At 46.0% G+C, this 18,596-nt stretch overlaps 1 protein-coding gene across 1 annotated transcript in view; it reads left to right on the top strand.

The window, feature by feature from the left end:
* The window catches only part of LOC124035990 (rhotekin-like), a 91,167-nt gene extending 77,502 nt beyond the window's left edge, over window positions 1-13,665 (top strand). The window contains exons 6-12 of the mRNA XM_046350014.1: window positions 1,586-1,807; window positions 2,084-2,178; window positions 2,627-2,733; window positions 7,660-7,791; window positions 9,795-9,960; window positions 10,279-10,383; window positions 11,404-13,665. Coding sequence (XP_046205970.1) covers window positions 1,586-1,807; window positions 2,084-2,178; window positions 2,627-2,733; window positions 7,660-7,791; window positions 9,795-9,960; window positions 10,279-10,383; window positions 11,404-12,005 — 1,429 coding nt within the window. The 3' untranslated portion in view covers window positions 12,006-13,665. The remainder of the gene's footprint in view (window positions 1-1,585; window positions 1,808-2,083; window positions 2,179-2,626; window positions 2,734-7,659; window positions 7,792-9,794; window positions 9,961-10,278; window positions 10,384-11,403) is intronic.
* The last annotated feature ends 4,931 nt before the right edge of the window (window positions 13,666-18,596 follow it).

The following is an 18,596-nucleotide window of genomic DNA, read 5'->3' as shown; positions in this document are numbered from 1 at the left end:
TTTGGCTTGTGTTGCGTTAACACAGGCTGCCCGATTCTGAACTTTTGCTCAATTATTGGCAAAAGAGCTAATCTGATCGGTCGAAAGATCAATTCGTGGGACAGGATCCGAATTTGGTTCTCTGTGTAAACGCAGCCTGATTCTCTTATCTTTCCCATGCTAAGTGTTTGGTGTTTATGTGCATGCTTAAGGTCATGCTTGTAATTGAGAGAGATTTGATTCATAAACGTATCAGTACCTGATTCTGTATATAAAGTGTATTCAGAAAGTATTCAGACCCCTCGACTTTTACCACATTTTTTGGTTACATTAAAGCTTTATTCAGAAATCTATTCAATAGTTTTTTCCCCCTCATTAATCTACACACAATACCCCATAATGTCAAAACAAAAACAGGAAATATCACATTTACATAAGTACACCTGTATTTGGGGAGCTTCTCCCATTCTCTGCAGATCCTCTCAAGCGCTGTCAGGGCTCTGGCTGGGCAACTCAAGGATATCCAGAGACTTGTCCCAAAGCCACTCCTGCCGTGTCTTGGCTGTGGGCTTAGGGTCATTGTCCTGTTGGAAGGTGAACCTTCACCCCAGTCTGAGGTCCAAGTTTTCATAAAGGATCTCTCTCTACTTTGCTCCGTTCATCTGTCCCTCAATACTTGCTAGTCTCCCGGTGCCTGCTGCTGAAAAACATCCCCACAGCATGCTGCCACCACCAATGCTTCACCGTAGGGATGGTGCCAGGTTTCCTCCAGACGTGGCGCTTGGCATTCAGGCCAAAGAGTTCAATCTCGGTTTCATCAGACCACAGAACCAGCGGGCTGTCATGGTTGTCATTCTGGAAGGTTCTTCCATCTCCACAGGGGAACTCTGGATCTCAGAGTGACCATCGCGTTCTTGGTCACCTCTCTGACCAAGGCCATTCTCCCCCGATTGTTCAGTTTGGCCGGGAAGCCAGCTCTAGGTAGAGTCTTGGTGGTTCCAAACTTCTTCCATTTAAGAATGATGGTGGCCACCGTGTCTATGGGACCGTCAATGCTGCAGTCATGTTTTGGTACCCTTCCCTAGATCTCTGCCTCGACACAATCCTGTCTCGGAACTCTATGGACAATTTCTTTGACCTCATGGCTTGGTTTTTGCTCTGACATGCACTGTCAACTGTGGGACCTTATATAGACAGGTGTGTGCTTTTCCAAATCATGTCCAGTCAATTTAATTTAGCCCATGTGGACTCCAATCAAGTTGTAAAAACATATCAAGGATGATTAATGGAAACAGGATGCACCTGATCTCAATTTCGAGTCTCATAGCAAAGGGTCTGAATAAATTTAGAATACATTTGCAAAAATTTGAAAATTATTTTTTCTTTGTCATTATCGGGTATTGTGTGTAGATTGAAGAAGAAAAACATTAATTGAATCAATTTTAGAATAAGGCTGTATCATAACAATATGTGGGAAAAGTCAAGGGGTCTGAAGGCACTGTAAAAAAAATGTGTTTGCTGTGTGTACATGTGTACGTTCTTTTTCCTTTACACTGTTACAAATGCTTTGAATATCTATGTGTGTGTCTTTGGCTGTGTGTCGCAGCGAGGCCAGCCCGGGCTTTGAGCTGCGAGTGGAGCTATACAGCTGCTGTTCGGAGGAGGACTACTCGGCAGGGAGCGCGCCCAGGAAACTAGCCAGCAAACTGAGCAGCTCTCTGGGCCGCTCGGCAGGAAAAAAGCTCCGTGTTGCCATGGACCCTGGAGCCTGCAGCCCCACCGGCAATGCAGGGGCAGCCACACTACTGCTACCTGGACCCGCAGTGGCGTAAGTGGGTTTGGTTGTATCACATCATGCTGACACACTACTATAGCTAGATATTCTCACACACACACACTGATACGCATGTCCATGCATACATTGTTGCGTTTACACAGGCAGTCCAATTCTGCTCTTTTGCCCAATTAGAACAGTTAGTGGAAAAATAATAAGAATTGTCCTGCCCAAAAACAACCACACAAAGACACTGGCAGACACACAGAGACACATGTGCATTTACTCCCACAGTCACATAGCTCACCAGTGTCTCTGTTCTGTCCACAGGGGACCTAAGTACCACCTCTTGGCCCACACATCCCTGTCACTGACACATGTCCAGGACAGCTTCCGCACTCACGACCTCAGCATCTCAGGCAACGGTAGGTCACAGTCGAGAGAGTGGTTTTATCCATGTACAGTACTCATTTTCTTTCTTTCTTTCCCTCAGTGTCAGTCTCTCTCTCTGTGTCTCTCCCTCCCTCCCTGTCTCCCAGCAGGTATCTAGCTGACAGACAGCCAGTCAGAGTCAAGGTCGTAGTAATAAAGCACTCTAGCAGGGTCAGTGCTGTGTAAAACTCTCATGATGAGGGCTACAGGGGACTAGACACCCTGACATGTGCTGCTGTTTCATTCATTGCCCCTTACGGCTCTAATAAAGTTTGATGGGCACTTCACTGTTGTTCACAGTTCTCCCTGCAGTGGTGAGACTTTTATTCCCTGCTATTACTGTTGGTGTGTGTGTGTGTGTGTGTGTTCATTGTATTTATTTTCTCAACCCTCATTCATTCCTTTCTTTCTCCCTCTCCCCCTCTCTTTCTCTCCCTTCAGAGGAGTGTTCGTACTGGGTGCCTCTCTACGGCAGTGTGTGTTGTCGCCTGGCTGCCCAGCCTCACTGTATGACCCAGCAGATGATGAGTGGCTGCTTGAAGGTCAAGGTGAGTGTCTGTGCACGTGCGTTTGTGTGTTTGGCAGGAAAGCAAGACATAGGCCTCTAAAGTGTGACAAAATATTTTGTTGTGCGACCCCCATTAATTCGAATCTACTGTATATGTGTTTTAGAAAATAATTGTTGTAATGATAAGGTTTTGCTTTTCCCCAATGCAGATTCATTAGTGTCATGCTTGCACCATTACTGTAACAAAAACAGCTTGTTTCTAGTCCAAACATAGCACAACTCAGGATATGACCCAGATGTTGACACGGGAGGCGGATAGTACAGTTCTCAGATGATTTATTAGAAACAAAGGGCAGGTTGAGGGCAGGTTGTGATCAGGTCAGAGTCAGGCAGGTACAGGACGGCAGCCAGGCTCGGGGTCAGGGCAGGCAGAGGTTCGTAAATCAGGTCAGTCAGACAGGTACAGGAGACAAAGGGCTGTGAGACAGGTCTAATCCTAGACACATGAAAAGGGGGATGTATACGGAGGGTATGGGGCGAAGGATCTTGGAGATGGGGAAAGGGCCGATTTTAAAACGGGGGGACAGTTTGCGGGACTCTACCCGGAGGGGCAGATCCCAAGTGGACAGCCATACCCTCTGCCCGAGACGATGCCGGGGTCCGGTTGTGGGCCGCCTGACGTTGATACCTGGAGGTGAAAAGCCTACCGGGCTCTCTCGCCAGGTACGCCGGACGAACATCTGGGCATAGTGTATGCTGAGCAAAGGACGGTGTTGTGGGCGTACTCTACCACACGAGCTGCTGGCTCCAGGTGGTGGGGTTGGCAGAGAGCAGGCAGCAAAGAGTCGTCTCCAGGTCCTAATTGGCTCGCTCCGACTGGCCTTTAGACTGGGGGTGGAACCTGGAGGACAAGCTGGCTGACGACTCAATGAGCGTGCAGAAAACCTTCCATAACTGGGATGAGAACTGAGGACCACGTCCACCGGAAGTCCATGGATCTGGAAGACGTGCTGCACCATGAGCAGGTGGCGTCTCCTTGGCTGAGGGTAGCTTGGGGAGAGGGATGAAGTGGGTGGCTTTGGGAAACTGGTCCACCATGGTAAGGATAACCATGTTTCCATCAGACGGGGGTAGACCAGTGATGAAGTCTAGGGATATGTGATCAGGGACGGGAAGTGGTTGGAGGCCAGCCGGAGCTTGCCAAGGAGTCTTATTCTGGGCACACAGTGCAGGCGTCAACGAATGTGGAGAGGTTAGGAACCTATGTGGGCCACCAAAAACGTTGTCATACAAAGGCCAGGGTCTGACGGGAGCCAGGATGGCAGGCCAGTCGAGAGGAATGACCAGATTCCAGAACCAAGGAACAGTAGAGTCTGGGACAAACATCCGGTTAGCCGAGGAGGATGGTCTCGGGGTCTGATGGTGTAGCAGTGGGGCAATAGAGGCGTAACCGAGCACCAGGCTTCACATTCTTGGACCCTGGGCGGTATCAGATGGTGAAGTTAAATTGGGTGAATGGCAGGGCTCATTAAGCTTGCCTGGAGTTGAGGCGCTTGGCCTTGCGGAGATATTCCAGGTTCTTGTGATCTGTCCATACTATGAATGGGTGTTCCGTCCCCTCTATCCTGTGCCCCCACTCCTCTAACACCATCTTCACTGCCAAAAGTTCCCGGTTACCCATTTCGTAATTCATTTCCGTGAAGATGAGACGATGGGAGAGGAAAGGAAGGATGCAGCTTTCGGTCTTGGGTCGAACGCTGGGACAGGACAGCCCCCACTCTGATGTCCAAGGTGTTGACCTCCCCCACGAACTGCCGAGACTGATTTGGATGGATTAGGATGGGGCTGGTAGTGAATTGGTGTTTGAGGTCCAAGAAAGACTGGTCTGCACCTGGAAACCATGTAACCGGGACCTTTGGATAGGTGAGGACTGCAAGCCCGGGTGCTGTAGAAATTGGCGAACCCCAGAAAGCGTTGCAGCTGCACTCTGGTGGTGGGTTGCGGCCAATCCACCACCGCTCTCACCTTTTCAGGATCCATAAGGATGTTGCCTGCAGTTATGATGAACCCCAGGAAGGAGATTCAAATGTTTCCACTTTGACGTACACCTGGTTCTCCAGAAGACGCTGGAGGACATGTTCTTAAGTCGAGTGGGAAAGCACAAGGATCAAGGTAGACTAATATGAACCAGTTCAACATGTCCTGGAGAAGTTTGTTTACCAGGGCCTGAAACACAGCAAGAGCAATGGTCAGTCCGAACGGCATCGCCAGGTATTAGTAATGCCCGCTAGCCATGGTAAAGGGGGTCTTCCACTCATCCCTTCCCAGATCCTTACCAGATGGTAGGCATTCCAGAGGTCCAACTTGGAGAAGATGGTAGCCCCCTGGAGAGGCTCAAAAGACGAGGCGATGAGTGGAAGCGGGTAACTGTTTTTAACCATGATGACATTCAGGCCCCGGTAGTCTATACATGGACGCAGGGTTTTGTTCTTCTTCTCCACAAAGAAGAGCCCTGTGCCTGCAGGGGAGGCAGAAAGACTGATATCCCATGCAGCCAGGGAGTCCTCAATATACGTCTCCCATCACCTTAGTGTCCAGATCCGACAGGGAAAAAAGACGCCCGGGAGAAGGTTGATGGCGCAGTCATAGGGCCGATGCGGAGGAAATGCAGTGACACGGGCCTTGCTGAAAACCTACCGGAGGTCCTGGTACTCCGCGGGAATGGCGGAGAGATCTGGGGCTTTTCCCAAGCCCGCAGGAAGAGGTCCCGGAGCAGGCAATGCCCATGGCAAAATGGGCTCCATCCTAGGATAGAACCAGTAGCCCAGTCGATCAGGGGATTGTGCCTCTGGAGCCAGGAAAACCCCAAAACCATGGGTGCATGATGGGATTTGATGGGCAGGAACTGCATAAACTCACTGTGATTACCTGACACTCTCAGGTTGGTGTGGGTGACTCTGCCCATAGAGCCCCCATCCAACTCTGACTTCCATGGGAATGGAGAGGGGTTGTGTGGGGATTCCCAGCTCCAACACCAGGGTAGCGTCCATAAAGCTCTCATCGGCCCCAGAGTCTGAGCACCCGGAGAGATTTGGACCGGTCACCACACAACAGGGTAGCACGGAGAGGAGTACGAGCAATGGAAGATGGGAAACTCCCCATACATCTCACCAGCGTACTTGTACAAGTACCTCCTTGATGAGCCTTGTTCTTAAATGGGCAGGTAGATTTTAAAATAATAATAATAATAATAATATATGCCATTTAGCAGACGCTTTTATCCAAAGCGACTTACAGTCATGTGTGCATACATTCTACGTATGGGTGGTCCCGGGGATCGAACCCACAATACAGACAGTTCTGGGTGTTAAGTCCACGTAATCACTCAGGAGGAAACAATCTAGCCCTGCCCAGTTGCATGGGCCCCAGAGGAGACAACACAACAGCCCTCGGTGTCATCCGAGAGACTTCGGCTGCCATCGGATCCACTTGGAAATGTTGGCTTTGTGGATTTCCAGGATTCCTCGGAGGCGAGGTAGAAATCGAGGACGAGCATCGGCGACAGGGAACAGACTCAGTCTCCCTCCTACATTCCCGTAGCCGCCCATCGATCCGGATGGTCAAGGCTATGAGTGAGTCGAGGTCCAGGGGGCAGCTCCCGGGCTACGAGCTCGTCTTTAATCACCTCCAACAACCCGTGAAGGAATTTGTCAAACCGGGCTTCTGGGTTCCAGGCACTCTGTCACCAACATGCGAAAATCCAACACATAGTCACACTACGGGAATCCTGACACAGTTTTAGCAGCTTACGAGCCGCCTCCCACCTAGACAACGGAGAATCAAACATTTTCTGTACGTCCTCCACAATCTGAGGCAAAAAATGGATTGTTGCTCCCACACCGCCGTAGCTCAGGCAAGAGACCTCCCGGACATCAGCGCTATAACATACGCTATTCTCGAGCGATCAGAGGGAAATGAAGAGGGCTGTAGCTCAAATATTAGAGAACAGTGAGAGAAAAGGCCGGCAGGATCTGGGATCTCCAGGGTAGCACTCCGGAGGAGGTAAGCGGAGTTCTTGGGAAGCCGGGGTAGATTGGGGAGAAACACCGCTGGTAGCGGGGTAATTTGACAGTGTGGGGCGTTACTGTAGTGGCGGGCTGCCTCACAGACAATCCGCGGAATTGCTCCAGCAATGTGTTGAAGGCACGGTCCTGGCATTCCACCAAGGTGTGGACTCCTTCCATAAGATCTTGAAGTAACTCCTCGCGTCTTCCAATGGTGGCTACCTGGGAAGAGGCGGCATTGTGGAGCTGGTCCGAGTCTGCTGGGTCAGTCATGGCCAATTCGTACTATCACGACTCAGGATATGACCCAGAGGCGGATAGTACAGTTCTCAGATGATTTATTAGAAACAAAGGGCAGGTCGAGGGCAGGTAGAAGTTTGTGATCAGGTCAGAGTCAGGCAGGTACAGGACGGCAGGCAGGCTCAGGGTCAGGGCAAAATGGTCAGAACCGGGAAAAACTAAGAAACAGAATGGTGGGAAAGAACGCTGGTAACACCTGACCAGATGGACTGGCAACAGACCAACAGAACACAGGTATAAATACATAGGGGATAATGGGGAGATGGGCGACACCTGGAGGGGGGAGGGAGACGAGCACAAAGACAGGTGAAACAGATCAGGATGTGACAAAACTGTTCAAAGATCTGACCCATATTACTGGTACAACAGTTTTTTTCCCTTCTTGTCGAGGATTGGGGGCCCGTATTTTACATTCTAAAACTATTTGGGAGCCTTTAACCTTTTTTGTTTTACAACTGTTTTAGTCAGATTTGTTTCCTCAGCTAGCAAGCTAACAACCTGGTAACTTTATATAATATTCCACAAATGACTTTTGATTTAAATGACTTAACATTTTAGCTTTTTATAATAAACGTTTGTCTGTCTCTCTCTGTCTCTCACAGCAGTTGGGAGGTGACCCTCAGAGTTGGACGAATGTCTACGGCGTCCTTAAAGGGACAAACCTTTTCTGTTACCACCGGCAAGAGGATATGGAGGCTAACGTCGAGCCAGCATTTACCATCGCCATCAACAAAGTCAGTCTATTTAAAAAATGTAAAAGTACATTACCAGATACACACACACACACACACACTCAAAAAAGCATACTAGCTACGGATATAGGGATTATCTGATCTTTTAATGCCACCTCTATTATTATTTGTGATGTCTTCTTAACCTCTATGGGATCGGTGTCCTCCCGCGGGATAGTTGAGCTAATGTGATTAGCATGACGTTGTAAGTAACAAGAGAATTTCCCAGGACACAGACATTTCTTATATGGGCAGAAACTTTAATTCTTGTTAATCTAACTGTACTGTCCAATTTACAGCAACTATTACAGTGAAAAAAATACCATGCTATTGTTTGAGGAGAGTGCACAACAACAACTTTTATCACGGCAACTGGTTTGATACATTCACCTCTGAAGGTAAATAATGTACTTACATTCAGTAATCTTGCTCTGATTTGTCATCCTGAGGTCCCAGAGATAATGTTGCATAGTTTCGTTTGATAAATCTATTTTTATATTAAAATGTGGGAACTGGGTTCTACAGTTTGAACCCCTGCTGTGTCCTGGTCCTGAGCTAAAGGCAGTTACAGTTGAAGTCAGAAGTTTACATACTTAGGTCATTAAAACTTGTTTTTCAACCACTCCACAAATTTCGTGATAACAAACTATAGTTTTGGCAAGTCAGTTAGGACATCTACTTTGTGCATGACACAAGTATTTTTTCCAACAATTGTTTACAGACAGATTATTTCACTTATAATTCACTGTATCGTATTTCCAGTGGATCAGAAGTTTACATACACTAAGTTGACTGTGCATTTAAACAGCTTGGACAATTCCAGAAAATTATGTCATGGCTCTAGAAGCTTCTGATGGGCTAATTGACATAATTTGAGTCAATTGGAGGTGTACCTGTGGATGTATTTCAAGGCCTACCTTCAAACGAAGTGCCTCTTTGCTTTACATCATGGGAAAGTCCAAAGAAATCAGCCAAGACCTCAGAAAAAAATTGTAGACCTCCACAAGTCTGGTTCATCCTTGGGGGCAATTTCCAAATGCCACTTTGTCATTATGGGGTATTGTGTGTAGATTGGGGGGGGGGGTTTATTTGATCCATTTTAGAATAAGGCTGTAACATAACAAAACGTGGACGAAGTCAACGCATCTGTAAACTTTCCAAATGCACATTAAATGCTCTGCACATAATTGTCTTTCTTGAGATACAGGCATTTGGAATGTTGTGCAAAAATATATATCGAATTAATTTGATTAATTAGAATGTATCGCCAAGCCCTAATATACAACCAGACGGTCTCTCATAAGAGAGAGTCCAGTTGTCCCCAATGTTTTAAGGACAGAACTTATTCCTCTTTCCACCCTGTCTATTGTTGATCCCTGCTGGCCTTACTCTTTCTGCTGTGGCTCATTGAGTCGTGGTGACCCTTGACCCACAGTACAAAGCACTGTTTTAGCTTCAGGCAGAGATCATTAAATCAGCGGGATCATCATCATGTATTAGTCAGCAGCTCTGACTGCTTTGCTCTCAGGATCAACGTGAACCCAGAGTGAGGCTGAACAGGGCGCTGCTACCATCTACTGGTGGTGATGAGGAAACACATTGCAGTACTGTCATTTTAGTGCGTCCCTATAATATTGCCTTTCTCCTGAAGTGTACCCTCGTTCACTACTTCCCAAAGCATTGGTGGAGGTATTGGCTGTAGGGTATTTCCACCTTATACCAGTAATTTCCTTTCAAATCATTGAAGGGTAGTGAACAAGTGCACACTGGGAGGACGGAGAGATAATTGGGACGTAGCTGATAACTGGGACAGATTAATGCTTGAGGCTGAGTCTACTGGACTTGACTGTCAGTGACCGCTCTTTGTGTCAGTAAGTGCATTCCCAATCTGCATTGACAGACGTTAAAAGCACGATTTCATGCTTAAATACTTATTTTTGGGTGGGTATTGAAACATTTGGTTAATTCAACGTTAGTAGCTTATCATGTGTCTGTGTGTGTGTTAGGAGACGAGAATACGTGCGTCAGAGAAAGAGCCCCACAGTAAGGCCCAGAGCATCTGCATCAGTAACCAGTACGGGGGAGAGGAGGTGACACACACACTCTCGGCAGACAGTCGCGAAGAGACACACCGCTGGATGGAAGCCTTCTGGCAACAGTTCTGTGACATGAGTAATTAAAAAGAATAATAATGACTTATTAACAATAATATTTATTTTATTTGGTAATATAAACTAATAATACATCTGTATTTTTTACATCAGTAAGTAGGTTCTGATCACATGATTAGGGCCCTAGGTTCTTCATTGGTGAGGTCAGGAGGTAAGAAAAAACTCCCGACCCTCCTGGCCGTAGACATGGTACACACTTTACACTCTAGGTCCTCATATGCTCTTGTTCATGTGCTCATTGGCTCCTGATGTGTTAGTGGTTTTCTCAGCTCTTGATTGGATGTTTGAAGGTGATTGACGGCTTCCTTCTTCCCTGCAGGCCAATGGAAGCAGTGCTGTGACGACTTGATGAAGATTGAGCTGCCATCACCCCGGAAACCAGCCCTTGTCACGTCAAAACAGGGTTCTCTTTACCACGAAATTGGTAAGACAGCAACCCAAATGGATTCAGAAACGGTTTACTCTATTGTCCAAAATAAGTTTATATGATTCAGTAAGACGTTTTGGAAACTTGAGGGTCTTTCTGCTTTTTTTCATTTGTTTTAAATCTAGAACATACAGTAGGGTAACATTATAGTTTGTTTAGGTTAGTGTAAATAATAGGTTTATAAACACAAATAAATCCATGAACGATATATCCAGAGGAGGACGGTCCCCTTTCCGTAACTGCATGTGTGTGTTTCTGACTAGTTCTTCTAACGGTGGCGTGGTCCACCATACGCATGAGCTCTCCATCCGACTACTCTGAGCTACCTCACTAGCACACCAACCAACCTCTGTACTTGACTATGGATGGAAGTGTTCCTTTCTCTGGCATGCTGCTGACTCACTTTCTTTCTCTCTTCCTTTCTCCCTCTCCTTGTGTCTCTCTCAATTTTTGTCCCATCTCCCCCTCCATGCCACTCACCCTTGTTCCTGTGATCAAATTACACCCCCTCCCCTTTTTTCCCCCCACTAATATCATTATTTATCCTTCATTATTAATTGTACACTCGAATGCTAATCTTCATATATTCCAAATGAACGTACTTTTTCCTTGTCGCGCACATCATTTCATTCCCCAAACGATAATATCGCCATTATATTTTACTGCCTGTCAATGTACATTATACCTGCCCACCACCCCATGGGTTGCCCCCCTCCCCCTGGATCCTAGCCCCCCTCACCACCCCCTCTTGCGAGGGTCTCTTGCTGCAGGATAACGCCGTGTCTGCTGAGATTCGTGCTCTGCTCTCCTCCTATTACAACGACAGGTGAAGTACCAGTGGGGTCCATCCCCCCCCCCCGTACTGGGCTCTCCTACCTACTGAGGAGTGTTAAAGCTGACATCCCTCCTCAACTACCACCACCAAGTCTAGGCCTACCCTTCTCTAAACTTTCTCAACTTTATTAGCATAGTCTGTCCTTCCACAGTGGAGTAATGACTTTCCTCTGCTCCTTCTAGTTATTGACACCTCTGATGACATCAACACGGTGACGGACATCCTGACGCAGCGGATGCAGGAGCTGGAGCTGAGGAGCCAGCTGGGAACCTCTCCTCCCTGGATGTCCCTGTTCGAGGAGTCTCCTGGTGGCCCCCGCACCCCTCGGCTGGCCCGCCACAGCCCCCGCTCCCCCACCACCACCTCCCCCCACAGCCCACTGAGCTCCCTGCGCTGCCCCTGGCCAGGCCTGCTCTCCTCAGATGCCAGCCTGACCTCTGACAGCGACAGCCCCTGCAGCACCAGCCCCTGCTCCCGCCACCGTGGCTGGGCCGAGCCCCTCTCCCTCTCCTCCCCCCGCTTCCGCCCCCGCACCCTCTCCCTGGATGCCAAGCTTAGCACTCTCAGGGGCAGGGGGTATGGGGGAGTGTTACAGTGCTCCTGTCAGCCCCCTTCCTCCTCCTCCCTTGCCCCCATCCCGGCGCAATGCGTCACCAGGCCACCTTGTCCTGCTCCAGCTCCACCTCCAGTAACAGCTCCAGCGAGGGAAGCCACAGCCCCTCCTCATTGGACGGTGCCCCTTTCTCACGCCCCTCCTCAGCCCGCCGGAGCCTCAGGAACTTGAGAGCCAAACTGGACCCCCGAAATTGGCTCCAGAGCCAGGTATAACCCACCTCAGACCCCCACTCATCTAAACCGTCTCCAATAGGCAGCCCACCTGCAATAGGCAACCCACCTCAGACCCTCACTTTAAACCACTGAGCCAGGGATAAGCCACCTCAGACCCCCACATCATCCAAAGTCCTGGTAAGAACTGGCGGGAAGGAAGCCATTCCCTCAGTTGAAAGAGCCCTGGTATTAACTGGAATTACTTTAGACTAAGGACAGGAGACATTCTGCGTCAGTATCAATGGTCCACAGAACATGGGAGTCTTCTGCTTCCCTCTGCTTCCCTTGCTGGTTAGGAAATTGAAGAGTTGTTTTTTTGTTGTTGATATAAACGCAATATCTCTAGGCTCTGCGCATCTGAAATCTCCAACTGGAAAGGGCAGCATCTGTCAGTCAAAGACGAGAGTTTCCTCGTCAGTCATCCAAGCCATTACACCCCTCAATATGACCATGATTTCATAGCATCTTGTTAGTTCAGCTGCGGTATTTACTTACTATATGTGCTGTATTTGTGTTTGCAGTGTTTGGGCAGGGCAGTGAGCGTGTGGCCAAGTGAACTGTCAGTGTATGGGAATGTTTAGTGTCTATGTGGTCATGGGGTTGTTGTTACCTGTACCAAAAAGGCTCACTGTGATCTATCCAAATGACTAGACCCATCACTTGTATTATGAATTCATGCCTAGAAGGAACAAGTATATGTATGTACCCATTTGCTTATTGCATGTTTGTGCTCAAAGACGCAAAGAATGCGTTGCCGGAGATCTTAACTGCTCAGACGGTGAATGAATTGAAAGCTCAACTTAATGCAACAGTTCTCCCAATAATTTACTGTACTACTTGTTCCTACTGTGATAACATCAGGGTCACATTGAGCTTCTGCAAGGTTCCTAGAACCTCCCATGCATTCATTAACACATTGTAGGCCTACTATACAAGAACCAATATTTAAGATTTATGTTAATCACTTATGGAGTAAATTATAATGAATTGAAGTAAGCCAAAGGTAACGTACTACATAATCACGAGAACTCATATTAACTTGTTACACTGCCTCGTTGCAGTATGCAAATGTACTGACTTTGAAATCTGGGCCGGCCCCTACAAAATCCCCTAGAGTTAAGTTGAAGGCCTAGATGGTTTTTGGAATGGAGAGGCATACGCTTTGGGTGTCCTTGTTAATCTTTAATACGCCCCTACTAGCAGGCAAGGATTTCCTCACAAGCGATACTCTGTTGATGAAACCAATACTCTGCATGGAGAACAGTGTTGCTAGGGGGTTTAAATCCCATGCTACAGCTCGTCTCAGTTAAAGGGTATTTTAATGTCATCCAATTCAGTTAGGTTGGCAAATGTTATGTATTTGAGAATGTAGAAACTGGGAATGCACATACATGGGTGAAGAGTTTAAATATCCCACCTTTGAACTTGTGGATTTATAGCATAGTTTGTGGTACAGTCGTAACCTTATGGCCTGAAAACCGGCCCCAGAATTTTCACACACACACACACAGTACCAGTCCAAAGTCTGGACACGCCTACTCATTCTAGGGTTTTTATTTATTTGTACTATTTTCTACATTGTCGAATAATAGTGAAGACAGCAAAACTATGAAATAACACATGGAATCATGTAGTAACCAAATCAAAATATATTTTAGATTCTGCAAACCCTTTGCCTCGATGACAACTTTGCACACTCTTGGAATTCTTTCAAACAGCTTCACCTGGAATGGTTTTCCAACAGTCTTGAAGGAGTTCCCACATATGCTGAGCACTTGTTGGCTGCTTTTCCTTCACTCTGCAGTCCAACTAATCCCAAACCATCTCAATTGGGTTGTCAGGCGATTGTGGAGGCCAGGTCATCTGATGCAGCGCTCATCACTCTCCTTCTTGGTCAAATAGCCCTTACACATCCTGGAGGTTTGTTGGGTCATTGTCCTGTTGAAAAACGAATGGTAGTCCCACTAAGTGCAAACCAGATGGGATGGTGTATCGCTGCAGAATGCTGTGGTAGCCATCCTGGTTAGGTGTGCCTTGAATTCTAAATAAATCACTGACAGTGTCACCAGCAAAGCACCCCCACACCATGACACCACCTCCATGCTTCACGGTTGGAACCATACATGAAGAGATCTTCCGTTCACCTACTCTGCTTTTCACAAAGACACTGCGGTTGAACCAAAAATGTACAATTTGGACTCATCAGACCAAAGGACAGATTTCCACCGATCTAATGTTCCTTGCTCGTGTTTCTTGGCCCAAGGAAGTCTCTTGTTATTATTGGTGTCCTTTAGTAGTGGTTTCTTTGCAGAAATTAGACCACGAAGGCCTGATTCACGCTGTCTCCTCTGAACAGTTGATGTTGAGATGTGTCAGGTACTTGAACTCTGATGTATTCATTTGGGCTGCAATCTGAGGTGCAGTGAACTCTAATGAACTTGTCCAGCAGAGGTAACTCTGGGTCTTCCTTTCTTGTGGCGGTCCTCATGAGAGCCAGTTTCATCACAGCACTTGATGGTTTTTGCAACTGCACTTAAATGTTCCGCATCGACTGCCTTCATGTCTTAAAGTAATGATGGACTGTTGTTTCTCTTTGCTTATGTGAGCTGTTCTTGCCATAATATGGACTTGGTCTTTTACCAAATAGGGCTATCTTCTGTACACCACCCCTACTTGTCACAACACAACTGATTGTCTCAAACGTGTTAAGAAAAGAAATTCCACAAATTAAACTTAACAAGGCACACCTGTTAATTTAAACGCATTCCAGGTGACTACCTCATGAAGCTGGTTGAGCGAATGCAAAGCTGTTATCAAGTCAAAGGTTGGCTACTTTGAAGAATATAAAATATATTTTGATTTGTTTAACACTTTTTTTTGGCTACTACATGATTTCATAGTTTTGATGTCCTTCTGTAGCTCAGTTGGTAGAGCATGGCGCTTGTAACGCCAGAGTAGTGGGTTCGATTCCCGGGACCACCCATACGTAGAATGTATGCACACATGACTAAGTCGCTTTGGATAAAAGCGTCTGCTAAATGGCATATTATTATTATTATATATTATTCTAAAATGTATAAAATAAAGAAAAACCTTGGAATAAGTAGGTGTGTCCAAACTTGACTGGCACTGTATATACAGAACATTGCAATCGATTATGCAAGTAGGCAATACAGGAATTACTGATCTATAGCAAATATTGTGTTGAACTTTTTCTTAAGATAGTGCAGTCTTTTACCTACTTAGAAATGCCAACCAGGTGATTGTAGTAGTTGTTAAATTATGATAAGGTGGGCAGGGGTAAGTGTGGTTGCCCCCCCTAACCTATGCATTTAAGCCTATCAATCCCTCCATGTCTCTTTGTTTATGATGGACTGTAGGCTATGATATGTTACTGTGTTCCAAGGGCTCATGGCTGGCTCACTCAGTTTCTCATTAAAACAACTGTAAATGCTTCAAAGTGGCATTTGTTACTGTAAAGTTTTTGTAAGTTAACAAAACTCCTCCTTTTTGTTAATATATTTTACATGATTGATTTTGTTATAAATACAGCGCTATTGATATTACTTTAACAGTCCATTTCAGATCTATAGCTGCATCTGGTAGATAACATTAAATGTTAACCATGCAAGTGTCCTGTGTTTAAAAATGTAACATAACGATAATAAATGATTTGTCAATTTAGAACAGCCATTGTTTTCTTGTCCGTCTCATGTTAGTGGAAAAGATAGAGCATTTGATATGTAGAGGAGAAAAGCTATTCGCTAACTAGAGCAGGGCTGTTCAATTCCTTTCCTGGATGACTGAAACACTTCAGTTAATTGCACTCACCTGGTGTCCCAGGTCTGTATCAGTCCCTGATTTTATAATGAGAGCCATCCAGGTCCAACATTGAACAGCCCTGCTCTAGAGCAAACAAGCTTTTTGTCAATGTTGAACAGAAAGGCCCGCACACTGAATATGCTCCCAATTACCACTTTTATTGACAACGTTTCGATCCACAAGAATCTTTGTCAGGTCAAATGGACTATGTGCTCACATACTCAAATAGATACACATTTCAACCCATATGACCATTCAACACATGGGCCCCTTTCTGACCTGAGTTAAGCACGTGTATGGAACCTTATTCAATTTTCTGTGCACTTTTCTCTCTGCGTATTCTGGCCTTGAACTTAAGCATGAGAATAGCATGCTATTCACCTATTAGTTAGAGGTAGAGACGAACAAATGAAGGTGTGGCACAGACGCTGTATTCTGACTGACATAATTCCATCACCTCTACATTATAGTAAACCATGAGTAAGTTCTAGTGAATCTACCAGTTCCAAGTGGAAAAAACATTTACTTTTCCCCCCTGATGGATAACATCAATCTCCATGCACTGTAATTTACAACTTCATAAGAGCTAAGTAAATGAGTAATCTGTTTGGTTAAGGGAATTGTGAAAATATATATATTTACCTTCTAATGTCTGGAGACAAATGTGAAACCAGTCATATGGAAGCATATCAACATGTGAAGTTTATAAAATGCTGTGCTATTATGCAGAATTGAAATTGTATGGCCCTTTAACTTAACATTATCGTTCCATTTAATTACCTTGTTTCCTTTACCTCAAATCACTTATGCATAATCAGAACTGGAAATAAAAGATGTTGTGATGTAGGCAAAGGATTAATAACAAATCGGGCCAAGTTAGACAGACACTTTGTTTTTTAAATTATTTTTTTAACCTTTATTTAACTAGGCAAGTCAGTTAATTAAGAACAAATTCTTATTTACAATGATGGCCTCCCCCGTTAAACTCTTGTCAGTTGACCCAAAATGTATGCAGACATAGTGCATGCCAATGCAGTGTTCCGTTTCATAGTTTAGGGACTGAATGAATATTTTATCCATTTAAAGTTGAAAACTGCTGTAGCGTATTTCAGCTATCCAGACAATGTACTGCAAGAGCCATTGGTGACCCAGTTATCCTTGTCATTCCCTGCACACAGGATCCAAGCATGCGTGCCAATTCTCCACCCGTCTCCCAAACTGTGCACTTCCAGTCATGAATTTAAAATCATTGGATTAGTCAAATCATTCGCTAGAGGGATCTTCCACCATTGTTAAATCTATGACGTGGAGTGGAGTGTGGAAGGGCACAGAATTGGTATTTGCAGCCAAACTATCACATGAATCTTTCAATGGGAATTTGTGCTGTTGAAAATGTCCTTTTCCTCAGTGTTGAAAGTAAAAGAAAAAAGCAACAGTAACTGGAATGTCTCATTTCAGGAATGTGCTAATACTTGTGATGGCTTTATGCAGTGTTACAAAATATATAGTCTCGTCCACCAGCAAGCCTTTCTCTCTGTTAGCCTGGGGACGAGGTTACAAAGATATAGACGGTCATGCTCTGTCTGTGTGAATGTGTCTCTCTCTCTCTTTCTGTCTGTGTTGAGGTCAGTAGGTGGTGTGCTGCCTGTCACCTTATTTCCCCTATGGCAGTGTTACTCATCTCTGATCCAAGAACCTCCTTAAGGTTGCATATTTGACTCGACAACTAACCATCTAGCTCTTCATTAGTTATTCCAGCTGGGCAGATACAAAAATATGCAACTGTGAGTACTGAGGTAGAGAAACACCGCCATAAGAGATGCTGCCTAACGTGAAAGCACATTCCAACAATCACACAACTTGTCATATTCTTAATATTATATTAAAATATATATACACTGCTCAAAAAAATAAAGGGAACACTTTATAAACACAATGTAACTCCAAGTCAATCACACTTCTGTGAAATCAAACTGTCCACTTAGGAAGCAACACTGACAATAAATTTCACATGCTGTTGTGCAAATGGAATAGACAACAAGTGGAAATTATAGGCAATTCGCAAGACACCCCCAATAAAGGAATGGTTCTGCAGGTGCTGACCACAGACCAATTCTCAGTTCCTATGCTTCCTGGCTGATGTTTTGGTCACTTTTGAAGGCTGGCGGTGCTTTCACTCTAGTGGTAGCATGAGACTGAGTCTACAACCCACACAAGTGTTTCAGGTAATGCAGCTCATCCAGGATGGCACATCAATGCGAGCTGTGGCAAGACGGTTTGCTGTGTCTGTCAGCGTAGTGTCCAGAGCATGGAGACGCTACCAGGAGACAGGCCAGTACATCAGGAGACGTGGAGGAGGCCGTAGGAGGGCAACAACCCAGCAGCAGGACCGCTACCTCCGCCTTTGTGCAAGGAGGAGCAGGAGGAGCACTGCCAGAGCCCTGCAGAATGACCTCCAGCAGGCCACAAATGTGCATGTGTCTGCTCAAACGGTCAGAAACAGACTCCATGAGGGTGGTATGAGGGCCCGACATCCACAGGTGGGGGTTGTGCTTACAGCCCAACACCGTGCAGGACGTTTGGAATTTGCCAGAGAACACCAAGATTGGCAAATTCGGCACTGGCGCCCTGTGCTCTTCACAGATGAAAGCAGGTTCACACTGAGCACATGTGACAGAGTCTGGAGACGCCGTGGAGAACGCTCTGCAGCCTGCAACATCCTCCA

The sequence above is a fragment of the Oncorhynchus gorbuscha genome, linkage group LG05, assembly GCF_021184085.1.
Source record: "Oncorhynchus gorbuscha isolate QuinsamMale2020 ecotype Even-year linkage group LG05, OgorEven_v1.0, whole genome shotgun sequence".
NCBI classification, from domain to species: Eukaryota; Metazoa; Chordata; class Actinopteri; order Salmoniformes; family Salmonidae; genus Oncorhynchus; species Oncorhynchus gorbuscha.
The sequence above is the reverse complement of the archived record's forward strand: the minus strand, read 5'-3'. Positions and strand labels throughout refer to the sequence as shown.